The 27,411-nt window shown below is 42.9% G+C and overlaps 2 protein-coding genes across 2 annotated transcripts in view; one reads left to right on the top strand and one right to left on the bottom strand.

The window, feature by feature from the left end:
* ABCD3 (ATP binding cassette subfamily D member 3) overlaps positions 1–15,484 on the top strand; it is a 96,766-nt gene extending 81,282 nt beyond the window's left edge. Inside the window, exon 23 of the mRNA XM_022553304.3 lies at positions 224–15,484. Within this exon, the coding sequence (XP_022409012.1) occupies positions 224–301 (78 nt within the window). The 3' untranslated portion in view covers positions 302–15,484. The remainder of the gene's footprint in view (positions 1–223) is intronic.
* On the bottom strand, positions 989–25,981 carry F3 (coagulation factor III, tissue factor). Its single transcript, XM_022553361.2, has 6 exons — positions 25,697–25,981; positions 24,513–24,624; positions 20,433–20,623; positions 18,452–18,630; positions 17,432–17,591; positions 989–16,095 (listed from the first exon to the last, which is right to left on the bottom strand). Exons 1-6 carry the CDS (start codon positions 25,794–25,796, stop codon positions 15,959–15,961), a joined length of 879 nt encoding a protein of 292 aa, XP_022409069.2. The 5' UTR covers positions 25,797–25,981; the 3' UTR covers positions 989–15,958.
* Positions 25,982–27,411: the final 1,430 nt, after the last annotated feature.

The following is a 27,411-nucleotide window of genomic DNA, read 5'->3' as shown; positions in this document are numbered from 1 at the left end:
AGCAGTTGTATATTGTGGCTCCTTTTAAAGAGAGCGGACAGCGGACATCTTCTTTTAGTCTTTCCTTGGAAAATGGTATGCATTTCTGAGTATAAACTTTTGAAGATTTTAGTGGCTTAAAATAATTATTTTCAATCATTTTCTCGTATAATAATCTCTACATAAATTCCTGACAAAAAGGAGATTCTCAGTTACTGATTTTTTTCCCCCTTCTTTCCCATAGTACTACCTGCATATGGATGGCAGAGGCAATTATGAATTCAAACAGATAACAGAAGATACAGTTGAGTTTGGCTCTTAGAATCCAGAGAACTGTGTTGAACCAGCTTCAATGAAATAATTACACAATACAATTAGAAATACAAAGTACATTGTAAAATAAAGTTGAGCTTGTTTTTTTAAACAAAACAACAAATTAACTAGATATAAAATAATCACGAATAAGTTGTTGAAACATTTAATATTATATAGGATATTGCTAATTGTGTATATGTTGGTTTAATTATTAATATGTACTAAGAATGTCCTTATTCTTGTGGTTAAAAACCTGCCTAAATTAAATTGGGCTTAAATCAGTGTAACCTGATTCATCCTGGGATGTAAACCATTTGAAGTCAGCTACTTTGACTTTTATGGCTCTATCTTTTCCTTCAATGAAGAACCCTATTTAAAACTAGGGTCATCACTTGTCCTGTTCTAACAAGATAGTCTTGAGTTTCATTTTCTTGTGCCCCATGATAGTGGGAAACAAACAAATCATAGTGTATTATCAAAATGTACATCTTGGCATAATAGCCTTTATTACCCTGTGGCAGATGTCTTTAGCTGCCACAGTTATACTCATTCCTTATGTCTTGGGGTACATTTGAATCCAGGAAAGCCATTTGGATTTTCTTTGGCTAAATAATAAATGTGCCACTCGCAATCTTCATTATTGAGTTGTTTTGAGGGTTATTTGTGGTGATGCAACAAAAGTATATGTGCAGTCTTTTTTTTTTTTTTTAACATCTTTATTGGTGTATAATTGCTTTACAATGGTGTGTTAGTTTCTGCTTTATAACCAAGTGAATCAGTTATACATATGTTCCCATATGTCTTCCCTCTTTATGTGCAGTCTTGCTTACAGGGGATGGTTACTGTGTTTCACACCTAATCTTCTCAGTGATGGGATATGAAAACACAAAGTCCTTACATGTCAAGCTCAAGGTCTTATAAGATTTTTAGAATTTTTAAAGAATTGGATGGATTTGTATATGTTAGGAGCCCATTCATTAGAAGTGTGGTGGTTACATGGCGTTAAACTCCAGATGAGCCATAGGAATGTACTACATGAAGTAAAGCACTGAGTATGCAATGTTATCACTGTCTTTGACTGTGATTTTATGTTTAAAAAATATGTTATAAAATTATGCACATGAATGAATTATGTTTCCTAAGGCACTGGTTTATCTCTGTGACTCTTTAATAACTTTTTTGTATTTGGGTCATTATGTTGAACTATATCCTAAGAGAAATCAATTTCATCTCACCAGACCACCATTAATGACTATGTGTATTATTTGCACAGGGAGAACTGAAATTGAGTATTATCAATAAGCTAGATATGAAATCAGTTTTATCAAACTGGGATTCAGAAAGGGGCTTTTTATATTCTTGTCTCTGCATAACTGGTTTGGGTGTTTTTTTTTGCAGAATTAACTATAAGAATCACTGACTACCAAAGTTAAAACTTGATGTACTGATTCCATAATACATAACATTCAATTTTTACCGCTCCTCTTTAGCAAACTTGTATACTTACTTATTTTCTGTTCAGATTAAAAAAGAATCAGATATCCTATACAACCTTTGCTTGTTCTTTTTATTCTGGTATATAAATCCTAGGTAGTTCATACAGAGTTATACAGTCTTGACTTGAAAAATACAAAAATAAACATTCAGAAAGCCCTTTTAGCATCCAGTATCTAATTTTAAAAAATTTTTGTCAAATGTGGTTTTAATGGAATGAATTTCTTCTTTAGAAAAGCCAGGAAAAAACCTTCAGTGTACTTCACAAATGCTACCAAATAGGAAACCTTAAAAGATAGTATCAGTCCTGGGAAACATTTTATGGCATAGGGGAAGTTTCAGATTTTCAGATTTCTAGGTTATCCTAAGCCTACTAATAGAAGTATTTTCCTAGCTGCCTCCTTATTTCTCTGTAATGAATTCTTTTTTTTTTTTTTTTTTGCTGTATGCGGGCCCCTCACTGTTGTGGCCTCTCCCGTTGCGGAGCACAGGCTCCGGATGCGCAGGCTCAGCGGCCATGGCTCACGGGCCTAGCCTCTCCGCGGCATGTGGGATCTTCCCAGACCGGGGCACGAACCCGCATCCCATGCATCGGCAGGCGGACTCTCAACCACTGTGCCACCAGGGAAACCCTGTAATGAATTCTTGCAATCAAGAAAATTTTTTTGTTTTTGTTTTCTTTATTTTTTCTTCCATTTTTAATTTAACAAATGTTAAAGTGCCTCACCATATGAGGTATAAAGAAAGATCCCTTTCCTGGAGAATCACAGTATACATTAACTTGTTGGTTCTAGGAAGGCTTGCAGTAAAGGAATCCAGTGTTTCCAGAACGTGATTGACCATGGAACATCTTTTCCCATATAATTCCTGTTAGTATCGTTCATAGACTGAACTAGGAAATGGCAGTTTAATCTGAAGAATAAACTGAAGATAAGGACTTTCATCCATGAGCAACACACTGCATATCAAGTGTATCATACCAAGCTTCTACTTTTTCTATGAGAAAATAGGGATGCAGACACCTAGGGTTGTATGCTATGCACTAATAGAATAAATGTATCTGGGGTTTGCCTCTATAAGGGAGGCAAAAGTTCTACCCTCTTTGGGTTTTTTGACTGGGCCTAAGAATTAAATTGACGTAAGACAGATTAACAGGACAAAAACATACACATTTATTTAATATAAGTTTTATGTGACACGGGAGCCCTCGTAAGGAAATAAAGCCCCAAAGAAGTGGCAAAACCTGAGGCTACAAAGCTGAACAAACAAGCAATTGTGGAAAATAACTATGTGGAGAGGCTAAAAGAAGGTAAGAATTATTTTAATAAGTTTTGTATAGAATTCTCTCAGCCTCAACATCCTGTCCTTGATAACAGTGTTATTCTCCTTCGGGTGTAGTGAGGACATATTCCATATGGGGGTTTTATCGCCTGTTTTTAGGAAGAAAAAGGGGAGAGTCAGAGTGCCCTTCCTGCACCTGCTGTTTAAGTGCCTGTAGCTCAAACTAGTCCTTATGCCAAAGTGGCATATTTTGGGATGACAAATCCTACCACCCTTCACCTCTTCCCCCTCCACCCCTTAATGATTAGCATTTGGCTTAAAACTGTGGTGATATTATAGCATTTATCATTTCCTTATATAATTTTTTAAATTTGGTGTTTAAAACCATAGTTTGCCTAAAAGCAGAGTGAGTTTTCTCCTATCAGATGGGACTTTAGCATTGTTAGTTGTAGGAAGCTGTTTACATTTTTACCTCCATCAGTAATTTTCCTTTTGTGAAGAGTTGAAATGCTCTGACCTATAAATGTATGCATACCACTTAAAAAAATCTAGTACCAGAAATTCATAAATAACAGTCCCTCCCCACACCCTAAGGGCAATCTCTCTCTCTCTGTCTCTCTTTTTTTGTTTTAAATTGGAGTATAATCGCTTTACAATGCTGAGGTCGTTTCTGCTGTTCAGTGGGGCAACCATTTTTTTTTTTTTGCGGCACGCAGGCCCCTCACTATTGTGGCCTCTCCCGTTGCAGAGCACAGGCTCTGGACGCGCAGGCCCAGCGGCCACGGCCCACAGGCCCAGCCGCTCCGCGGCACGCGGGACCCTCCCAGACCCGGGCACGAACCCGTGCCCCCTGCATCGGCAGGCGGACCCCCAACCACTGCGCCACCAGGGAAGCCCGGGGCGACCATTTGTAACCTGTAACTGTTTTGTGGTGGTTTTATTTATTATTTATTTTTTTTTGCGGTACGTGGGCCTCTCACTGTTGTGGCCTCTCCCGTTGCTGAGCACAGGCTCAGCAGCCATGGCTCACGGGCCTAGCCGCTCCGCGGCATGTGGGATCTTCCCGGACCAGGGCACGAACCCGTGTCCCCAGCATTGGCAGGCGGACTCTCAGCCACTGCGCCACCGGGGAAGCCCTGGTGGTTTTATTTTTAAGCAGTGTATTATATAGCTACTTCTTACTTTTTCAGTTCTAGGCGTCCCCTGCTGCCCGTATTCCAGCCACAGCCAATATATTTATTGCGATATAATACATAAGCAGAAAGGCCCACAAATCTTACGCTCATTGGATTTTTAGAAAGTGTTCATGTGCATTACCACCCCCCAGATCAAGAAATAGGACGTTGTCACGCCTCCGGGCCTCCTTCATGTCTTCTTCTAATCGTTAGCCCATAAAAGCCACTTTATCCTGACTTATAAATTAGGTTGCCTGTTTGTGAACTTCATATGTAATTGGATACCCTTTGTGTACTCCCTTCAGAGTACAGGTCCTTTGCATCCTGAGGTAGGTTTATTTTTAGGTATTTTATTCTTTTTAATGCGATGGTAAATGGGAGTGTTTCCTTCATTTCTGTTTCTGATCTTTCATTGTTAATATATAGAAGTGCAACAGATTTCTGTGTATTCGTTTTGTATCCTGCGCAACTTTACCATCATTCATTGATGAGCTCTAGTAGTTTTCTGGTAGCATCTTTAGGATTCTCTATGTATAGTATTATGTCATCTACAAACAGTGACAGTTTTACTTCTTTTTCAGTTTGTATTCCTTTTATTTATTTTTCTTCTCTGATTGTCATGGCTAGGACTTCCAAAACTATGTTGAATAAACGTGTCCTGTTCCTGATCTTGGAGGCAATGCTTTCAGCTTTTTACCATTGAGTATGATGTTAGCTGTGGGTTTGTCATAGGTGGCTTTTCTTATGTTGAGGTAGGTTCCCTCTTTGCCCACTTTCTGGGGAGTTTGTATCATAAGTGGGTGTTGAATTTTGTCAAAGCTTTTTCTGCATGTATTGAGATGATCCTTTGGTTTTTGTTCTTCAGTGTGTTGATGTGCTGTATCACACTGATTGATTTGCAGATAATGAAAAGTCCTTGTATCCCTGGGATAAATCCCACTTGATCATGATGTATGAACCTTTTAATGTATTGTTGGATTCAGTTTGCTAGTATTTTGTTGAGAATTTTTGTGTCTATGCTCATTAATGATATTGGTTGTAATTTTCTTTTTTAGGCATATCTTTATCTGGTTTTGTTTTCAGGGTGATGGGGGCCTCGTGGAATGAGTTTGGGAGTGTTCCTTCCTCTGCAATTTTTTGGAAGAGTTTCAGAAGGGTAGGTGTTAACTTTCTTTAAATGTTAGATAGTGTTTGCCTGTGAAACTGTCTGGTCCTGGACTTTTTTGTTGGGAGTTTTTAAATCACAGTTTCAATTTCAGTACTTGTGATTGGCCTGTTCATATTTTCTGTTTCTTTATGGTTCAGTCTTGGAAGAATGTACCTTTCTAAGAATTTGTCCATTTCTTCTAGGTTATCCATTTTATTGGCATATAGTTGCTTGTACTAGTCTCTTATGATCCTTTGTATTTCTGTGGTGTCAGTTGTAACTTCTCCTTTTTCATTTCTAATTTTAGTGGTTTGAACCCTCTCCCTTTTTTTCTTGATGTGTCTGGCTAAATGTTTATCAATTTTGTTTGTCTTTTCAAAGAACCAGCTTTTAGTTTCATTTATCTTTTCTGTTGTTTTCTTCATCTCTAATTCATTTATTTCTGCTCTGATCTTTATGGTTTCTTTCCTTCTACTAACTTTGGGTTTTGTTTGTTCTTCTTTCTCTAGTTGTTGCAGGTGTAAGGCTAGGTTGTTTGAGATTTTTCTTGTTTCCTGAGATACGCTTGTATTGCTATATATTGAATACTTCCCTCTTAGAACTGCTTTTGCTGCGTCCCATAGGTTTTGGATCATCATATTTTCATTTGTCTCTAGGTATTTTTTTGATTTCCTCTGATTTCTTCAGTGATCCATTGGTTATTTGGTAGCATATGGTTTGGCCTCCACGTTTGTGTTCTTTACAGTTTTTTACTTGTAGTTGATTTCTCTTTTTTTTTTTAATTTATTATATTTTATTTTTGGCTGCGTTGAGTCTTTGTTGCTGCGCATGGGCTTTCTCTAGTTGTGGCCAGTGGGGGCTACTCTTCGTTGCGGTGTGTGTGCTTCTCATTGCGGTGGCTTCTCTTTGTTGTGGAGCATGGGCTCTAGGCACAAGGGCTTCAGTAGTTGTGGTGCACGGGCTTGGTTGCTCCATGGCGTGTGGGATCTTCCTGCATGAGAACTCGAAGTTGATTTCTAATCTCATAGTGTTGTGGTTGGAAAAGATGCTTGATATGATTTCAGTTTTCTTAAATTTACCAAGGCTTGCTTTGTGGCCCAGCATGTGATCTATTTTGGAGAATGTTCCATGTGCACTTGAGAAGAAAGTGTATTCTGCTGCTTTCGGGTGGAATGCTCTGTAAATATCAATTAAGTCCATCTGGTCTGATGTGTCATTTAAGGTCTGTGTTCCCTTATTGATTTTCTGTCTGGACGGTCTGTCCATTGAAGTAAGTGGGTTGTTAAAATCCCCCACTACTATTGTGTTTCTGTTGATTTCTCCTTTTATGGCTGTTAACATTTGCCTTATATATTAACGTGCTCCTTTGTTGGGTGCATACATATTTACAGTTGTTATATCTTCTTGGATTGATCCCTTGATCATTATGTAGTGTCCTTCTTTGTCTCTTGTAACAGTCCTTATTTTAAAGTCTATTTTGTCTGATACGAGTGTTGCTACTCCAGCTTTCTTTTGATTTCCAATTGCATGGAATACCTTTTTCCATCCCCTCACTTTCAGTCTGTATGTGTCCCTTGATCTGAAGTGGGTCCTTGTAGATAACATATATATGGGTCTTGTTTTTGTATCCATTCAGCCAGTCTGTCTTTTGGTTGGAGTATTTAATCCATTTACATTTAAGGTAATTATTGATATGTATGTTCTTATTGTCATGTTGTTAATTGTTTTGAATTTGGTTTTGTAGGTCTTTTTTCTTCTCTTCCTCTTTTGTTCTCTTGTGATTTGATGACCATTTTTAGTGTTGTGTTTGCGTTGTTTTTATTTTTATTTTTTTGCTTTTTCTTTTTTGTGTGTATATGTATTGTAGAATTTTGGTTTGCAGTTACCATGAGGTGTTGATATAGCAGTCCATATACACACACACACACACACACACACACACACACACAAGATTGTTTTAAGTTGCTGGTCTCTTAATTTCAAATGCATTTCCAGTATCCTACATTTGTACTCTCCTCACGATTGCTGGTTTTGATATATTTGTGTGTGGATGATTCCTATCTTTACTATATGTTTGCCTTTACTGGTGAGCTTTCCTATTTGTAATTTTCTTGTTTCTAGCTGTGGCCTTTTCTTTTCCACTTAGAGAAGTTCTTTTAGCATTTGTTGTAAAGCTGGTTTGGTGGTGCTGACTTATCTTTTGCTTGTCTGTAAAGCTTTTGATTTCTCTGTTGAATCTGAATGAGAGTCTTGCTGGGTAGAGTATTCTTGATTGTAGGTTTTTCTCTTTCATCAGTTTATGTTGTGCCACTTCCTTCTGACCTGCAGAGTTTCTGTTGAAAAATCAGCTGACAGCCCTATGGGGATTCCCTTGTATGTTATTTGTTGCTTTTCCCTTGTTGCTTTTAATATTTTCTCTGTGCCTTTAATTTTTATCAGTTTGATTACTGTGTGTCTCAGCATGTTTCTCCTTGGGTTTATCCTGTATGGGACTCTGCACTTCCTGGACTTGGGTGACTGTTTCTTTGCCCATGTTAAGGAAGTTTTCAGCTATTATCTCAGGCCCTTTCAGATATTTTCTCAGGCCCTTTCTCTCTCTCTTCTCCTTCTGGGACCCCTATAATGTGAATGTCGGTGTGTTTAATGTCCCAGAAGTCTCTTAAACTGTCCTCAATTCTTTTTTCTTTATTCTGTTCCATGACAGTGAATTCCACCATCCTGTCTTCCAGGTCACTTATATGTTCTTCTGCCTCATTCTGCTATTGATCCCTTTTAGTGTATTTTTCATTTCAGTTATTGTATTTGTTCAACTCTGTTCTTTATAACATCTAGCTCTTTGTTAAAGATTTCTTGTATCTTCCTGGTCTGTACCTCCATTCTTTTTCTGAGATCTTGTGTCATCTTTACTATCATTACTCTGAATTCTTTTTTTGAGTAGATTGCCTGTCTCCACTTCACTTAGTTATTCTTCTGGGGTTTTATCTGATTCCTTCAGCATATTCCTCTGCCATCTCATTTTGCGTAACTTTCCGTGTTTGTGATCTCCGTTCCACAGGCTGCAGGGTTGTAGGTCCTCTTGCTTCTGGTGTCTTCCCCCTGGTGGGTGAGGCTGGTCTAGAGACTTGTGCAGGCTTCCTAGTGGGAGGACTGTTGCCTGCCCAATGGTGGGTGGAGCTGGGTCTTGACCCTCTGGTGGGCAGGGCTACGTCAAGGGTTGTGTTTAGAGGTGGCTGTGGGCTCAGGAAGACTTTAGGCAGCCTGTCTGCTGATGGGTGGGGCTGTGTTGCCACCCTGTTGGTTGTTTGGCTTGAGGTGTCACAACACTGGAGCCTACAGGCTGTTGGGTGGGACCAGGTCTTGGTGTCAGAATGGCAGCCTCCAGGAGACCTTATGCCAATGAGTAATCCCCAGTACCTCTGCCACCAGTGTCCTTGTCCCCACAGTGGGCCACAGCCACCCCCCGCCTCCCAAGAGACTCTCCAAGAGCAGCCAGTAGGTCTGGCCCAGGCTCCTATGAAGTCACTGCTTTTTCCCTGGGTCCCAGTGCACATGAGACCTTGTGTGCACCCTCCACAAGTGGAGTTTTTGTTTTCCCCAGTCCTGTGGAGTTCCTGCCATCAAGCCCCGCTGGCCTTCAAAGCCAAAAGCTCTGGGGGCTCCTCCTCCTGATGCCAGATCCCCAGGCTGGGGAGCCGGACATGGGGCTCAGAACTCTCACTCCTGTGGGAGAACCTCTGTGATACAATTATTTTCCAGTTTGTGGGTCACCCACCCAGCAGGTATGGGATTTGATTATATCACACATACGCCCTCCTACTGTCTTGCTGTGGCTTCTTCTTTGTCTTTGGACATAGAATATCTTTTTCTGGTAGGTTCCAGTCTTTTTTGTTGATGGTTGTTCAGCAGATGGTTGTGATTTCGGTGTTTTCATGAGAGTAGGTGTGCTCAAGTCCTTCTACTCTATCATCTTGTGTCAGAATCCAAAGTAGACGTTTAAGATAATGAGCATTTCTAGAAATTAAAAAGGTCATTTCAGGATGATAAAAGGTTGATCCACCAGTAGTGGGGGAAAAAAAAACCCCACATAAATATTGAACACAATTACCCAACTTGACGTAATTAACATGTGTACCCAGCAACTGCAGAATTCACCCAACATGATAGATCCCTCTATTTATGTAAGACTTCTTGAATTTCTGTCAGTAATATTTTGTTGTTTTCTGTGTAGAGGTCTTGCACATCTTCATTGCTAGGCATTTGATGTTTGTTGATTCTAGTATAGTATATTTTATTTTCTACTTGTTAATTTTTGTAAATTGATCTTTGTGACAGATTGTATTTTCCAAGGATGCTCCCATCCCACATGCTCTTTACAGTGTGGTATGAACATCCTCCAAAGAGAAGTGAGGTTTATAATCCCATCCCTTGAACCTGTGAACTTCGTAACTTCTTGTGGTAAGTCAGGGGCTTGGGTGTTGATCAAGGAGGAGACAAGATAAACTTTAAACACATAAACTTTATTTGGATGGCAGTTGGACAGGATTGCATGAGAGAGGAAGTCCTTCAACACGTGAGAACTGACAGAACTTAAGAAAAAATTAGTTCCAGAGATGGTGGCGTGAGACCACCACCTATAAGTGGAACAGGACAAGGGGACTCCCAGGGGCAACAGGGAAATCAGAGAGGGGCTCATGTGTCTAGGTGATGTCCCTCAGCAGCAGTTGCTCTGAAGGACAAGCAGTGGTTTGGGGTCTTACAGCTATAGGATTGTCTTATCTATGGTCAGCAGATGTTCAATACAATTTCATGGGGTATGTAAAGTAGGTAGGCTCTAATCAGCTAAAATTATGGTTTGGGACAATATTTAAAGCAGTCGATGTGTGAGGATTTGAGTTTGTCACAGGCGGGCTTTTAGCTAATGATCCTAGCCTGCTTTACAATGTTGTGTTAGTTTCTGCTATACAGCAAAGCGAGTTAGTTATACACATATCCGTTAGAAATTTAAATTTTAAACATAAATTAATCGGCCAAACTATTTAGCCAAAGATATTTTGCCAAATGGCTTTGAATTTGGGATGCTTAAGGCAATACAAAACTCCAAGCTTTTTCAAACACATATTTATTTTTGGCATCATCCTATGTCCAAGACATTGTTTTGTGATCAAGCCTTCCGTCTTCCTGGAACACTTCTCACACTTTCTCCTCTCCCTTTCCTCCATCTGCCTGGTTAACTGTGTCCTTCAGCTGAGGTTTTAGGTAGCCCTTCCAAGTTAGATGGCCCCACGTGAGTTTCCACAGCACCCTATACTTCCCCTATCATAATGATTACGTTCTATTATCATTACTTGTTTGACGTTTTACCCTGCAAATACATGAGCTCCGCAAGAGCTGAGATTATACCTGTGGTATTTTATCAAATCCAAAATGCCTGGCACATAGTAGGTGCTTAATATTAGAATAAATGAATGAATTCAAATGCATAAGCATGGTTCTTGCCAGAAAAATTACCATCTAGAAAGGGGCCATAACAGGTAAAGATCTGTACAATACTAAGGGTGGTAAGAAAGAATTGTGAGAATGCAGTAAGGAGGTAGGAAGAGTGCACTGGGAATATGGAAGAGGAAAGCTCCTGGGTGAGATCCAGGAATTATTATCCAGTCTTGAAGGATGGGTAGGTAGAAGCAGGGCACATGAATCAGTGAGATTGAGGCAGGAGAGCTTTTGGCCTTTAGAAAACTGTGGATGAAAGCAGAGGTCCTCAAAGTATTGTCTTAGTGAAATGTGTAGTATTTACAGTGTGATCATGGCTCTGCTTTTACTTTTGGCATGGATTAATAACGTGCTAAAATTTAAGTTTAATAAATGGCAACTTCTTGTCAAGGCTGTGCAGTTCTATCCATTGGTGAGGTGTCTCTTCCCTTTCTCCACCTCACTTCCCCTACCCGGCCTTTGTGAAATCAGAAGAGTGGGCTAAATGATTGGGGAAAGCACAGAGCTTCTCATACTTCAATGTGCATATAAATCACCTGGAAAATGCAGATTCTGGTTCAGTAGGTCGGGGGTGGGGTCCGAGAATTTCCATCTCTAACTACCTCTCAAGTGATGCTCAAACGCTGTCCCGAGACCACACTTTAAGTAGCAGGATCTGGGGTGGAGCTCTAGCTGTGGACTAAAGAGACCATCACAGGTAGAGTTGCAGCAACTTGGAGAAGGTTCTCTGGTTCAGTGATTCTGGCCACCCCTCCCACCATGTTCCTTCATTCTTAATCATTTACAGGTGTTTTGGGTTTTATTTACTATTCCTTTGCTTTTGCAATCCAGTTCGTGAATTCTGGTTAAGTTGCGATGCTCCTCAGGAACTGAAGATGGCAGCACAATCTTAGTCATTAAAGGACACTTCCATCCTAAATGCTGTTATGCAAAGGAAAAGCATTTTCCTGCCCCTCTGTATGTTTCTTATTCTCTGGCCTGATACATGCTTAGAGAAGACAAGTTTCTTTGCAGATGGAGCATAGTTTTCCAGTGATTTTTGAAAATCAGGCTGGACTAAGATTATGTCAAAACCTTTTTTCTTAAAGCTTTTTTAGAACCCTGTTTTAAATGTTTATTAAATTTTGTATATTCAAGATGAATTGCAATTTCTGTTAAAAAATTCCTGGATTGTTTTGAAGTATTTTCATTTCTCCCAGAGAAAGTGTTGTCTTTCAGCTGCTAATTATTCATGCTCTATCTAGTGAATACATAATCATGGAATTTAGGCTAAAAGAGATTGAAGAGCTTTCAACCAATTAGCTCACTTGACAAAAGAGAAAACAGGCTCCCCAATTTTGCTGAAGTTCTCTTGAAAGAGTTTCGGTACGTTGCAACAAAAAATCCTAACAGACCCATATATGACAGACCTTCCAGTGCAGCTAAAGACAGAGGATCTTGTCTATGCTTTATGTATTCTTAATTTGATTTTGGCTTCACAGCAAGCTGCTTTCTGACCTCTCCCAGGGCTAAGAATGCCCCATTTGTGTCTAGAGCTACTTGTCGTCTCTCATTGCAGTAGATTATAGATTAAGCCAGTGGTTCTGAAACTTTACTGGGCATTAGAATCACTTGAAGGGCTTCTTGTTAAAATGCAGATTTCTAATTCAGTAAGTCTGAGGTCAGGGTTGTGAATTTGAATTTCTAACAAGCTCTCAGGTGATGCTAATTCTTATTCCATCACCTGAGATGCAGGACCACACTTTGAGAACCATCAGATTAAGCTAACATTGGGGCTACATGTTTCTTCATTATGTTCATCAAGAAAGAGAGCATCCCAACATTCCCACAAAGAGCGCTGAGATTCACCCTTCCTAGACCAAGTTAGGGCATGTGATTACCCCTAAACCAGTTTCTGCAGTCCTGAGGAAGGAATGTGCTGAATGGCAAAGCCAGAATCACCTCTGTCTGCAGTTGAAAAGCAGGGCTGTGGGAAAGAAGAACTAGAGTCCACTATAAGTGTGTGGTATGAATGAAAGTCACCTTGTAACCATCACAAAGCTTCTCAGGCAACCACCGAAGAAAAATAACACATGCTAAATACACGTGTCTTAGAACAGGTCAAAACTGCATTTGGTAATGAGTTTATTTACTATTTGATAGAATTGTTCCTTTGTTTATTTGAGACAAGTCCTTAGGTTATTGGCTCTCAGCTGTAACTAAGGTAAAATGTCTTTGGATTTCACAGGTATTAGTCTCTTATATGTAAGTCGAACTTGGTTAATAATTTAAGATGGTAAAAATCTGTCTTCAAAGCATGAACGTTTAGTTTACTAACAATTAGCTTTATGGGATACTTTTAAAGACCAGGATAAATAGTGAAGTATAATTTGGCCCACTGGAGGGCAGTAGTTTCTGGATACCAGCCAACAATTTAGAGCATGGCTTTCTGCTCCAGTGCTAATTACGATGTTGATTTGAGCAGCAGCTCTAGTCTCAGCGATAAGGGCAGGGGTGGAAACCTGAGTCGTGGTTAAAATGTGCAATATTGAAGCTTCCCGATTCCCGATCATTGCAGTGCAGCCTTGTTTGGATCTGTAATGAATTCCTTCCCTGTGAACAGCCAGACACCTCATTACTACCCAGACCTGCTTTCACTCTGCCAGTACTTTCTTTAGTGGGGCCATTCAATTTCCTTAGATTATGAGGCCGTGGAATTGCATAACGCTGTACTTATTCCTAGCCGAGAATAGAGCAGCCTGATGGAACCACCCAGTCAGATACCCTCTCTGGGAGCTTGTTCTACCCCCATGCACTAAGCTCTTTGTCCTGGATAGCCCCATGTGAGCAGGAATTCAAGATAACAGCCAAAGCATACTTCTTTTGGGACATGCTCCCATGCCAACCTCTCTTTTGTTGACTCTGCTGCAAATGCACGCCCTCTTTCTCGGGCTTGAATGCCACTCCAGCATTGACACAGACTGGCAAACAACCCATCAGAACCAGCCAATAAACCAACCACTGGTCTGTTTCCCTTAATTTCTCCAAAATATATATATATATTTTTTTCAGGCTGCCATCTTTCTGAGGACCTGAAAGGTTGTTTGGCCCCATTCTTTCTAAGAATATGGTGTTATACCTAACATTTCATGTTTAGATTTTTATTGACAATGCTTTGAGCTCTTTGGAGCAAACGAACAAAATGCACTTAATTCATGAACAGCTGGACAGTGAGCTGAGTCTTGGCTTTCAGTGCTTGCTAAGTGTCTCCTTGGCGGGACCATGTCCAAGCGGGGGTGGCCTCTGGAAGCCTTTCTCAGGCCGTACTGGCCCAGCCTTCCACAACAGGAGGCAAACACAGCTGGGCTCAACCAGGTGCCAGGAACCTCATTTTCATCTCTACTTAGAATCCTCTTTCAGTGCAGTTGTGAGATCAAGACTGTTCTGCTAGATTTTATTTGCATTTGAATGGAGAACTATTTCTACATTCTAGACGAAGTGAAGTAGTTCGACTCAGCCATGTCTTAAGAGCCCACTGGCACGGTCACCTTCAAGGAGCAGCAGACGGTGACCCCATCCTGCCCACAAAGAGCTCTCAACCTAGTTTGCTTCTAATAACTCTAGAAACTCCACTTCTCTCTCTCCTTATCTTACACTGTCCTTTTATCAAATTTTCTTTCAATAATCTGAAGAATTTTTCTTCTGTTCTCCTCTCCAACCCTCATCTGCAACTCAAACTGATGCCCATGGGAAGATCTCGCTCCCGCTAAGCCTGCAGTAGATGGTATAAGATCCTCCCTTCCCTGGAAACCATACATCCCTGCCCATTGCTGTGTGACTCATGGTGCCTCCCGGCAGGCAGAGTGTTATCAGGCTTGGTCATATGTCTTGCTTAGGCCAGTGGCATGTGACCAGAAGTGACACTGAGCCACTCTGGAGTGGAAGTTTTAGGAGGAGGCTTAAACCTTGAAGACATGGCTGCCCGTTCTACTAGTTTTTTGCTTTTCCCTCTGCCCTGATCCAAATAGGGGCTTCACCTTTGGTTTTGGTCCTAGAATGAGAAGACATTAAGAAGAGCTGTAGTCAGTCCACAGCCACCAAACTGTAAGTGTAATGTAAAGATACCATTGTCATAAGGCACTGAGAATTCCAGGGTCATTTGTTACTGCAGCAGAGCCAACTAATATAAAGGCCAAACCATAAATAATAACTAAATAAGATAAATAAGATATAATAGTCACAATTCCCAGTTACCTTTATTTATATAAAAGTATATTAAATAAATAATCTCAATATATACAAACAGAATATTACCTCTATAAATAGAAAATCCCCATATATAAAACCTTTTTTCAAATTATATAAATATGTACAATGTTGATCATAAAGTGTGAAGTACCTTAAATCTTAAACTCTATGTAATTTGTTGGTATAGTAGTCTTATAAAAATACAGCTATCTGTCAAGTGTTTCATCAACGGCATTTAAGTCAGTTAAAGTGCTAAACTGTAATGCATGTTATGAATGTGCCCCAAATACAAGTCTTCTGCTTTTAACACATTCATATAAATGTTTGCTAATTGTTTCGAACCTCCAAAAGTACTCAAAAAAAAAAAAACCCTAAACACCATATTACAAAAGGACAGACATACGTTAGAAAGTCCACCCAGTTTCCATTTTACTCTCCCACATGGTTTGAAGTCGGCCTCTCAAAAGTTCTCCAAAAATCCACCCAGGACTTTTTAGGGCATTTGTTCATTTGTTTTTCCTTAGATGATCTGGCTTCAACTTGAGTGTAGAAAATATACAGTCTAGAGCATGATATGTGCAAAAGGTGCTGTAGCATTAAAATAAATAGAAATTGAAAAAACTTGGAATTGGTTGTACCGCTCATTACGTCCCAAAGTGTCTAATGCTGATGTTGAAACCAGAATGCTAATCGTGAGAATAGGTCAGATAAGAGCTTTCTTTGAGCCCAAGGGTCTCTCTCTAAGCTCCAAACACTCATTTGTGTTTCCATGTATTCTACTGCCTTAAATGTTCTTGGTCACAGTGCAACACGAGTTCTGCAGAGCTGGCAGATCCAAGAGCAGGATCTTTCATGCAACATTGAGGGGCAAGCTCTCCTTCCCACTTCGCCCTGCTCTCGCCTTCCTGCACTTATACAGAGACACAGACAGGACGATGATGAAGATGATGACAACAAGCATCACTGCTACAACGATGAAGGGCATTTCTGAAAAATAAAAGGTACCAAGTCAACTCAGAGAGAGAGCTTGAATCCCATTTATCAGTGGGCAGAACTGAAGGCATAACCCCAAATTACACCATCCTGCTTTTGCGTAACTTGAAATTTCTTTTCTGTACTCTTTCCACCACAACACATTTCGATTAGGAAAGAATCTGTCAAACCCTAGGTGTTTGCGGGCAATTGACAGTGGTGAAAACGATTTAATAAACTGGATAATGCTCACAGTCTAGAAAGATGCATGAAGACGAAAGCAAGAACGGCTGTTAGAAACAAGTGACTGAAAATGATGCTGACTTTGGTGGCAACGATTATAGAAGCTGAACTCTCAGTGCAAAGAGAGATACAGAGCACTACCAAGATTCAAGTAAAGAAGAGATGATAACTGGTTGGGGCAATAAGAAGGCTTCCTGGTGGAGGTGGCATTTGAAATGATTCTCAAAGGACCCAATTCAGCAGATAGAGAAGAGGCAGGGGAAGCAGCGATCTAGGTGTGCATGAAGTCAGAGAGCAGCGGAACTCAGGCTGGCTTTAGGAGGATGGACCTGAGGGCTGTGGGTATGAGGGCCCAGACGGTGCAGAACCAGAGGGAAAGAGAGCCCTTTCCTTCTGTCAGTGTCAATAAATGGGAGGGAATTTTAAAAGTGTTTTTAAAAGGCTTAAATTACATCTTAACAAGGCACTAGGTCATTATTGCTATCCTTTGACTTTTTGTTCCCAAAAGTACTCAGAGCACTACCCGCTCAAGCCTGGTGGGAGATTCCTGGGCTCTCACCCTCATGCACGTGTCTGAGCCTCCATGGCATCTCCAGATAAGATCTACTCCTCACTTGGTGTCAGGGCCCTGGTGTGGCACATAATGTACACACACACACGTGCCGGCCAGGGACACACACATGCATGTGGTATACCTGATAGACTCAATCCCTTCCCTTCGTGGGTTAAAACCTTTGTGGCAACAGCCCACAGTAGGTGCTCATAAATGTGCATCAGGTGCTACTGCACCTGGCCCGGAAGCTGCCCCCAAGCTCCCCAAGTCAGAATTTAAGTAGAAGAAATGCTCAGAGAAATCTGCATTTGATGCTAAATCCTAAACATGTACCATGGGCCCAGGGCTCAGCAGAGAGCTTAGCGCATGGTACGTGCTCAGAAAAACACTTGCTAATACAAGGGAACAACATAGAAACATCTCTAAATGCCTAAAATTATGAGTACCCCCAAAACCACAAAAAACCAAGGCAGTTTTCCCCTGAAGAAAGTACATCCTCGTCCTGGAAGGCACCCCTCCCTCCCTCCCAGATGGATCAGGGGTAGAGCCACTCACCCGTGGACAGAACTTTCTCTTGGCTAGTACACTCGATGGGACTTTCTGGACTCTTCTGGTTGGCTCTTCGTGATGCAATCACTGCTTGAACATTGAAACAGTAGTTTTCTCCTTCATCCACATCAATCAGAAACTCATTAGTGTTCGTCGTGGCCTTTTTCTGTTAAAAGATAGAGTCCTTTATTCATCTGGGCTCAGAGTGAATTCTGCCCCCTTTACTAAGTCACTGTGGTAGTTAAAGCCTACATGGACACATCTGACATAAAGGATTGGAAGTGAGTTGGCTCATCAAGTTCCCCTGATAACTGCTAAGGATGTTTTTTTCCCAAGGATAAAGGTATCCAGTTTGGGCACATCCAACCCAGTTTTTAGCCCCTTTAGAAGATATCTGGGGCTTCCCTGGTGGCGCAGTGGTTGAGAATCTGCCTGCCAATGCAGGGGACGTGGGTTCGAGCCCTGGTCTGGGAAGATCCCACATGCTGCGGAGCAACTAGGCCCGTGAGCCACAACTACTGAGCCTGCGCGTCTGGAGCCTGTGCTCCGCAACAAGAGAGGCCGCAATAGTGAGAGGCCGGCGCACCGCGATGAAGAGTGGCCCCTCCCTCGCCGCAACTAGAGAAAGCCCACGCACAGAAACGAAGACCCAACACAGCCAAAAATTAATTAATTAATTAATTTTTAAAAAAGATATCTGCAGTAAAGGAAAATAGGAATGAAGTATTAATTGTTGAATGGAAAACAAATCTTGTCTCTGGGATCCTCCGTAGAGGAAGAAATGCGGGAGCTGGTGGGAACCTTGGAGATGACCGGTCCAGCCCCTTGGCTGAGGAACCTGAGTATCCGAGGAGGCCCTGACCAAGGCAGCTGGAATTCACAGGTAAAACCAGGACAGCGGCCCCTCCCACTCCGCCACCCTGTCCTCTCAACCACCCGCTCTGATATTTGAGTTGGAAAAGAAGTAGGCTGTAAAATCAAGGATCTGCAATTTAAAACGAGTCATAAAAACAAAAGAACGCTCACCTTTCCTGTACTTGAAGCTCTCCAATAATAAAGTATATAATTCAAGTCCTTGCCAAAAACATCGCGGAGGCTTAGGAATGTGCCGCTCACTCTGACTAAGGTACGTGCATCTTGTACAGTCACATTCAGTTCTGTCCCAACTTGTTCAAAACTCCGAATTGTGGGCTGTCCAAGGTTTGCTAAAACACAGAAAATGAGCTTTGTTGGAATCAAAGAATTCTAGACAAAGTAGAATCCCATTAATCACGGTTAATAACAACTTGGTCATCCCTCATGAAACAGCTCATAGAACCAACTCCCTAGCCCCAGAGCTGGGCCCCGAGACGTTCTACAGCAGTGCTGTCCAGTGGAAATGTAGTGGGAGCCACAGATGTCACCTTAAGTTTCCTTGGAGTCACATTAGAAAATGTAAAAAGGAACAGGTGAAGTTAATTTTAATAATATATTTCTTTTAACCCCATATGGCTAGAATATTATCATTTTAACATTTAATCAGTATAAAAACTTTAGGAGATCTTTCTCAAAATCCAGCGTGTATTTTACACTTAGGGCATTAGCCATATCTCAAGTGCTTAGCAGCCACATGTGGTTAACCAAACAGCTGCATAAGATTCCATATCTTAGATACAATAAATTAGAGGCTGTGGGAAAGCCCAAGAAATGTCTGTCCTTGGTACCTCAAGGAAACAGTTTTAACCACCAGGTCTCTTTGATGGCTCAATTATCTCATGTGCTTTGGTTGAAGGACAGTAAAACAAATCCCGATAACTTAACAGGAACTATATGCAAGTATGTGTGTGTGTGAGCACATGCAAAAACATAAACTATTTTCCCTCTTGCACCGAAAAAGGATTTGCAGTGGCTGACAAAAACTCAAGAACTATAAAAAGGAATCATGAGGATGCTGCCAGTGGAGGGAGAATAAATGTCAATGACCCTGCAGTTACTGCAGGCGGCTGTGGGTAGGGTCGCTACTCTAGCTAAGTGCTGGGAGAGGCACACAGGTAGAAGCACTAGGGGAGTTTGAAGACGGGCTCTGGCACACGGGGGCTCAGGGCAGGCAGCCAGATTCACCTGGGGTGAGGCTGGCCCTATTTCCACCCTCAGAGTAGGTGCTAAGGGGAAAGGCGGCTGCCTGTCCCTCTGGCCCCTTCTCTCCATCCCTGCTTTTGAGAAACTCCCCTCTGGGTGTCAGAAGGGTAAATATAAAAGCACCAATAACACAACACTTTCATTCCAAGTCTTCTTGCTAGAGCAGCTGATTTCGCTCTTCTCAATGCGCTACATGTGTTTATTTAAAATACCTAGTTCAGAACCATAGCCGTGACAAAAAATGTACGTCTCCTACTTGGCAGGAATCCTCTGCTCTCCCTTAGTAGATGCTCAAGTCAGTTTCCTGGGCCAAAGGCTGAGGAGAAGAGCACTCTGCGTTTTCAAGACCAGCAAGAAGGAAGCAGGATGGGAGCTGGCCCGGCAAGTGCCAGCACATCACAGGACTCAGATCATGGTCAAGTGATTAAAAAGGTCAGCAAGCCCAATGATGAGATTGGAGGGAGACGGAACTCTCCCCATGGACTCATGACCACCTGTGAAAAACCCTCAACTGGGACTTCTGAAAATTCAGAAGGGAGGTATATAGAATCTCCTAAATATATATGGGGAAATAATACTGGAACCCCAGGCTTGGTGAATTTCCTACTCCCTGCCCCTCATCCAGCCAGTTACTGGTAGGGTCTGGGGACAGACTGGTGGAGAAACCTACTTGATGACATTGTTATCAACTCCAAAGTTCACGTTCCGTCAACCTCCTGCCACATCCGGAATGAGCGAAGAGGCCTGTGGCACTTACCAGTTTCTGAGAAAGAAGATGTGTTTATGGATATTTTTTTATGTCATGGCTCCTAAGGGTCACAAGCTCACAAGAATATTCAGAAGTTTTTGAAAACAAGAATGAACGGTTACTACAAACCGAGCTACTTACTCTCTAGGTAAGGTGTGAACTCCAGGGAGTTGGTAAACGGAGGCTCCCCAGTAGAACCGATGGCATCCAATGGGTAGGAAAAGACCCGGGCCAAGTATGTCTCTTTCACGTTTTTCACGATCTCGTCGGTGACGTCACACTCTGTGTCTGTTGTGTAGAAGCATTTGTTTTTCCAATTTCCTAATCTAGAGCTGAAGGAAGAGAAATGGAACATTATGATTTGCATCCAACAAGACAAACTGTTTTCTGGCTGGGGTGCCTTGTTACAACAGCAGCTTCCCACAAGCAATCCCAAGGAGGCGTTTGGTATGCTGAGCACTTTAGATGAGTTTGAATCCTCACAGCAACCTGCGGGTGGCTCTGTAATTGTCTCTGTTCTTACCGATAAGGCAATGGAGGCAAAGGGAGACTGGGTGACCAGCTCCAAGTCACACAGCTGGATTTTGAGCCAGACAGCAATTTGACTACTGGGTCTGTGCTCTGAACCGTTTTGTTAAATATCTTCCTTAAAATGTAGATGATTTGTCATGACTATGAGGGATAAAGGGCAATTTTCCATCAAGACCCAATTATTTATTACAGTCCACTTGTTATGTTCTGTTTACCACATTCTATATTCTATGTAATATATTCTATCCTATTACATTCTATTGTGACCATTCTTGGTGTGGTTATTTAACAGTTATTGAATCTACTATAAGCCAGGCACTGTACTGGACCCTCAGCCATGTTACTTTGTTTGGTATAATCCTTCCAAGAAGGTATTGGATCTTCCTTACATATGAGGACCCTGAAGCACAGAGCTGCTAGGTAACTTGTACAAGGTCTCACAGCTTATGCGGTGAGAGCTGGGTCTGTTCCTCTCATTATATGACATGCCTCCCTCACTTTCACAAGATGTGCTGTCAAAAACTATAGAGCAACAACACAGGTGGTTATCTGTCAAAGTCTGAGACTAAGAGACAGATCTGACGAAAGACAGAGCTTTCTTTTGTAAGATGTCATTGAAGAGGAAATGATTTAAAGTACTGCCAAAAATGAAAGTATCCTGAAGTGATATAAAGAGCTTCTAAAAATGAAATTATTCTACAGAACCAAGACAATTCCTAGACAAATGTCACTGCAGTTGGATCCACACACATCTGTCCCACATAAGTTGACAGCTACCCTGACCTTCCCCATCATCAACCACTAGCGTTCCCTACCCTTCATTCAAGGCCACGTTCCAATCCCACCTTCTGCAGGAATCTCCAGATCTCCTTGCTCAGAATTAATCTTTCCCTTCCCCATCCCCCAGCACTGACATCTCATTAAAGCATTTAAGGTGAGGGTGGTACCAGGGCTCCACGCTTGCGCTCCCCCATCACGCAGTGGGGCTTTAGGGCTTGCACATGGCCAGGCCTTGCTGGATATTAGATGGTTTACATTTCCAGGTTGAACCAGGGGAAAACAAGCTGCCATATGGATTCAGTTGTCTAAATCCAGGCATGAGAACCATAAATAAGTATTTTTTTAAAAGTCTGAACTAAGTAATCGGGCTAAGAGGGTGTGAGTAAACACACTCTTGGTCCTTAAATTCACAAATAAAGATTGATACAGAAATATCAGTTTACATACTCTTAGATTTCTCTAATTTTCTGTGATAAAAGTAGAGATGCAGTCTTAATTCCAGAATGACCAGAATGCATTTTTTTAAATTACATCATTTCTATTTTAAAAAGTGAATGAGAACCTGATGGTTCTTCTCCACTGCTATGGCAAACAAATGGTTCAGATAACAGGAGCAACACTGCTGGGTGCTGAGGCTACACTCTGTCTGAGAGATATATAGCATTTGGTTCCTTCCAGCTCACAATAGCAACCACAGTCCTCTGACAAAATTTAGCACAAGCAACTAAATCATCAAAAGTAATAAAGCCATGAAGTGCTGTGAACAGGTTAGGAAGGGGCAATTCTGCAGTTCATTTCCTCTGAATGCTATAATCAGCATGAACAATATAAACGCCTCCAAGGTTCCTCTGGGTATTGCAAAATCTCCTGATTTGGAAATAATAAAAGTTCCGCCTGAACTTCTAAAAAATCCCAACAGAATCCAGACTCACCAATTAAGAAGCAAGTTGTTTTCTACAAGCTTGGGGAGTTCTGTTTTAGAATTCAGCACGTTTCATGGAATCAATACTACAAGGGATGGTCGGTGCTAAGGCTTGAGCCAGTAACACTTTGCAACCACCGGTGAACACTTTCCAAAGGGTAAAAAGGCAGTTGGCGCTCCAAGGAGGGGCTTCAGACACAGCAGCGGCACCCTGTGTTTGAGGACTGGCTGGTGGTGAGGTGGGTGGGTCAGGAGGAGCAGCAGGTCAAGACACTTTCTCTAGGGAAGGAAACCGGGAGGGAGGAAGGCGCACTGCGGAGGCCAGTGGGAATGACTTTCTTTCCTCCTCCCGGCTTTGGAGCCCCACATCACACCCGGGGGAGACCCACTGAGGGGTGGTGGTGCGCGTCGCTGGGTAGACCCTGGTACCTGACCCTGCTGGGCGAGCCCCATCAGCGCAGTCATGAATAAGTCCCTCACCTTCCCAGGGCCAGTTTCCTCTTCTATAAAATGATTGCTACGGTCCCTTCACCCAGGAATCCCGTTTACCCGTGGGCTGGTCGCCGAAGAGTGCGGGTCTCCGGCAGGGGCGAGGGACTGCTCACAAGTCCTCCAGCACAGGTGTGGAGACGGCCGGTGCGGCGGGAACCACCCCCAGCCCGGGTCCGCGGGCGCCCCCAAGAGGCAGCTCTGCACTAGGATGTTTGCACAAGGGGACTGCGTCCACTTAAGTAACAACAGCCTTGCAAAGTCCAAGAACTTTGAGTTGACAAAGGCTTATGTTTCAAAAGCTGGTAACTCAGAAATATGTTTCCTCGTGTTCACCAAACTTAATATATTTCGAAGGTAAGCATTCCTCCTAAAATCTTATTTTCACTACCCAGAAGGAAAGCATCTACTAAGGTAAACTTCAGCTCTGTATCAGTGGAATTACTAACTCTCAACCAGTAGAATCTGATTTGACAAGTTTGACCATAATAGTAATTATTACCTCGAGTTATGAAATTCCTTTAAATCTTTCTATGTATCTATACAAGCATGCATGCACACACAAATTCTCTTCCGTGTTGCCTTGGCAATGGTTGTCATGAAGTTGATTTTGGAAAAAAAACAAAAAAACAAAAAAACCACCTAAAAGCCCCACTCCATACTTAGCAGCTGCATTCCAAATGCTACAAAAGGCTTGGCACAAGCTAAACAAAATGGCAAAGCACCTTTAATTTTAGCCAGCGATACTTTTGTGCCTCTTACAAGCAGTGTTAATTTCCACAGCTGCTCTCCTCTACTTAATAAGAGCTCTACCAAGCTTCCTAGAACATTTCAGAAACCAAAAACTTGCTAAGAATATGGTGACAACCATCAAAAAGAGGACATTGAGACTGAATATGCTGAATTAGGGGCTCTTGGGGACAGCTGCCAATCAGGGATGGGGACGGATGAGCAGAGCAGCCCTGACAGCTCAGGGTGCAGACAGAGGAGTATTCCGTTCCCGCTCAGTGAGTCATGAATTTGACCCCCTCCAAGATCATGTATGCAACCGAATTTTGAATCATGAGTCCAAAGATTAATGAATCAAACACTGTTTAAAGGCAATGTATACATCCAAACTCCTCCCCACCTCTTCTCTAACATGTTAAATCCCGCTAGCAGTCTAGACAGCACGGAAAAAGAGCTGTGTACTTAGATGAGATGAATTATCAGCGATCATTGCCACCGTGGCTTGCTCAAGAAGGTTCTCCTATCCATAGCTTATACTCCACTTACAAATTTCCCCATCATCTCCAAAAACAATTAAAATGTTCTATCAGTTTAAGGTCTGGAAATGTTGCAGGCTTGATAGAGTATGGCTCTGGCCAGCAAATTACGATGAATGCCCTCTTCTTTGTTATCTGTTAAATAATCTCATCCATCAATCAGCTTTAAAGACATTTATATTCAGCACAGGAAACAGCAAAAATCTTATTTTTCTTTTTTGGTACCTAGCTTACCTTATCTGAACAGTGTAGACATGATTGATGGGTTTGGGTTCCCACTCCAAAATGGTCTTGAAATTAGTTGACTTCCAAGTTAAATTATATGCTACTACTACATCTGTAGTGCCTTTAAACAACAGAGAAACAGCTATTAATGTTTACATGAACTTCTCAGCACACGATTTCATGTTGATGGTATAAAACATCTTCCCACTCCCCAACACCATCATAAACCTCACATTAATATTTTTCCAACCACAAAAGCTTTAACTGAATTATCATAAGAAAAAATCTGCAATTTTTTCCTAAACCCAGAATTTCCTCATGGCAAGGTTGACCGGGTAATCTGAGGAAACACACAAGGATCTTGAAACCCTTGTTTGCAATTATTCATGGGGGAAGCCCTGTGATAATGACCTGGAAGCACAGTCCAGGAGCCATCAGTGGCCCAGGGTGTCCACCGCCCAACTCGGGAAGGGCAGGACGCCAGGTTCAACTTAGCAGGGAAAGCCGGCTAGGAAGGGTTTTCCATAAATTACGTTAAAGGACAAAGCCCACATGTGTAAGAAGAGTTAGGACTGCATCCAATAAAAAACCCAAACCTTGACTTTTTTCATTTGTATCTAAAATGTCTCTATACTGAAACTTCCACAGACAACCATCCAACACCGTCGGATGTATTCGGTTAGGATGCCTTAGTGTTAAGGTCTGCCTGGCCAGTTCTCAGCAGATCAGCCTCTGCCCTGCCCGCACACGGAACAGGCATACAGGGCATGCACAATGTGGTGGTGCCTGCTCCAGTGCAAGCGACATTTTGCAATGACTGCCTCTAACGCAGTCTAAAATACAGACGATCAAGATAAGACCGAGAGCCGCTTTTTATTATGGAAAGTGCATATATAATGAAGGATAACATTCAAACATTGCACGCCGACCCGTGCAGGTGAGGAGCCACGTCCCACCATCTTCAAGGTGTCGGCTCCCTGGGAAGCTCTTTTCCTAAACTTCAAGCGAGAGCCTCGAACGCACTTAGGCAACGCTGGACGCCACGAGCAAGCATCTCTAGCAGAAGGGGCGGCGGGTCCCGGGCGGGTGGCACCTCAGGGCGGCAGGGCGAGCCTGCTGCCAGCCAGGACTGTCCTCCCTCTTCCCGGTGGCGGGCCCCAGGGCTCGGGGGGCGGGGGGAGGGTGCTACTCACCTGTGGCTCCGGCCACCCGGACCAGGACCCAGCCGAATAGGAGCGCCCGAGCGACGGCGGCCTCGTAGCAGGGTACCCGGGGCCCGGTGGGGGTCGCCATGTTCACGAGCTGACGGCGAGGTCGGGAGGATTCCTTGCGCCCCGGAGGCTGGGGAGACGGGGAGGCTGCGGAGGCTGGACTGGAGGCGCCTGGGGCTGCGGGATGGAGCAGGAGGGGCGCGAGGAACCCCGAGTCTGTGGGAGCCCGTGCCCGGCGCGCTTTAAAGAGCCCCTCGCATGCCCGCGCCTCCGCAGGCCCTACGACCGCCCCCGCCCCTCCTCCCGACTCCCCGCCCCCAGCCAGGCTCCAGCAGCCTCCCTGGTCTGCTCCCGGCGAATCCACACCCCGGCCCCGCCTCCTCCCAGTAGGAAACTCCGAAACCCTGCAGGGGCTGATTCACCCGTGATTCAATCGGCCGTCAAGCGCGAGTGTCCTTCGGCCACTGGCGGCTCCAGGTGCTGAGGGGAACCAGGGTCCCAGCCGCCCAGACCCCCTGACTCCCAGCTCTGGCCCTCAGGCCACCGACCCAGATGTCCCGCCTGAATGGGCGGCAGGTCTGTTGGGAAGGAAAAGGTGGCGGTTGGAAGGAGTTCGAGGTGGAGGAGAGGGAACCCTCCCTTCCACTTGGCGATGCAGTGTCCCCGTCAGCGGGAGAGCAGTACTTACCGAGTTTAATAGAAAGTACTGGCTCCGGGCTCCTCTCCGGCCCCCAGGGCATTTCCCGGGCGCTTTGCGCGCGTCAGGCTGAGCCTTGGAATCTGCAGTCAAGTAACAGCGTGATGAGGAGCAGAGCCCTCTCCTAGCTGTGATTTCGGCTTTCGCCCCGAAGGCAATGATACCTGACTCGCCCGGGGAGCATCCTATGAGATGGTGCCAATGCAGGTGTTTCTACGGGTCCGAAGTTCAGTCAGCTCAGGCACAACCCAGCCCACCTCGGGTTAGTGACCGAGGAAGAACTGCCCCAAATCTAGCACTTTGCCTCTGGGAGAATTCCAAGGTGACATCTGCCGCCGTTGAAGAAGACGTTTGCGGGACTGAGTTCTGCTCAAGTATAAAGAAGCCAAAAATGAAATTTAAAAATATAGTCAGACTTAAACTTTGGTTTTTCTGAATTTTCTGGCTTCCTCTTCTGGGCTTTGCTGTAAAGTTGTCAGGCAGGAGAATGTTAACTCTCATTCTACTGAGCGGCTCTGTAGGCGTTCTTGTCAAAGTATTGCCGTCATTTTTTACTGTACTCTGTAGTTGCCTCCTCGACAGACTGGAGAGTTTTTAGGAGAGTGGAGTCTGTTTTCTCTCTCTTTCTCTCCCAGTTTTCTTCTAGGGAAATTAGCCTTGCATTTTAGTGCACACTCTATACACATTTCCATATAGCCTGCTGAGCCATAGCATTACACTTATTTTAAAAGAAATGAAACTTGGCAAAATTAAATTTTCCCCCTTTCCTTGAACTGAAATAGCACATCCAGGTTTAGCTCTTGTAGTCCTTCCTTCCTGGAGGCTGAAAGCTGCACTTGCTGGTTTCCTCTTTGAGTTCTCCTCCAACTCTAAAACAAAATTTATATTTGCAAAACTAAGCCATGCAATCCTCCTTTTTGCAGTCTCTGGCCTGAGTCATTTTTCCTAACAGATCTTTAGCCCCACATGGGTTGTGATTCTTTGTGCTCTGGAGTTGAAG

Source organism: Delphinapterus leucas, chromosome 1, assembly GCF_059928025.1.
Source record: "Delphinapterus leucas isolate spDelLeu-1000000601 "Yukka" chromosome 1, BTC_Dleu_Yukka2, whole genome shotgun sequence".
NCBI classification, from domain to species: Eukaryota; Metazoa; Chordata; class Mammalia; order Artiodactyla; family Monodontidae; genus Delphinapterus; species Delphinapterus leucas.
This window is presented reverse-complemented; position numbering and strand designations above follow the sequence as displayed.

Excerpts from the sequence above, each read along its gene's own strand:
- F3 (XM_022553361.2), bottom strand. The coding sequence starts at position 25,796 with ATGGCGACCCCCACCGGGCCCCGGGTACCCTGCTACGAGGCCGCCGTC. Across the intron at positions 24,625-25,696 it reads CCGGGTGGCCGGAGCCACAG|GCACTACAGATGTAGTAGTA; the intron begins GTGAGTAGCACC and ends TGTTGTTTAAAG. Across the intron at positions 16,096-17,431 it reads AGAGAAAGTTCTGTCCACGG|AAATGCCCTTCATCGTTGTA; the intron begins GTGAGTGGCTCT and ends TTTATTTTTCAG.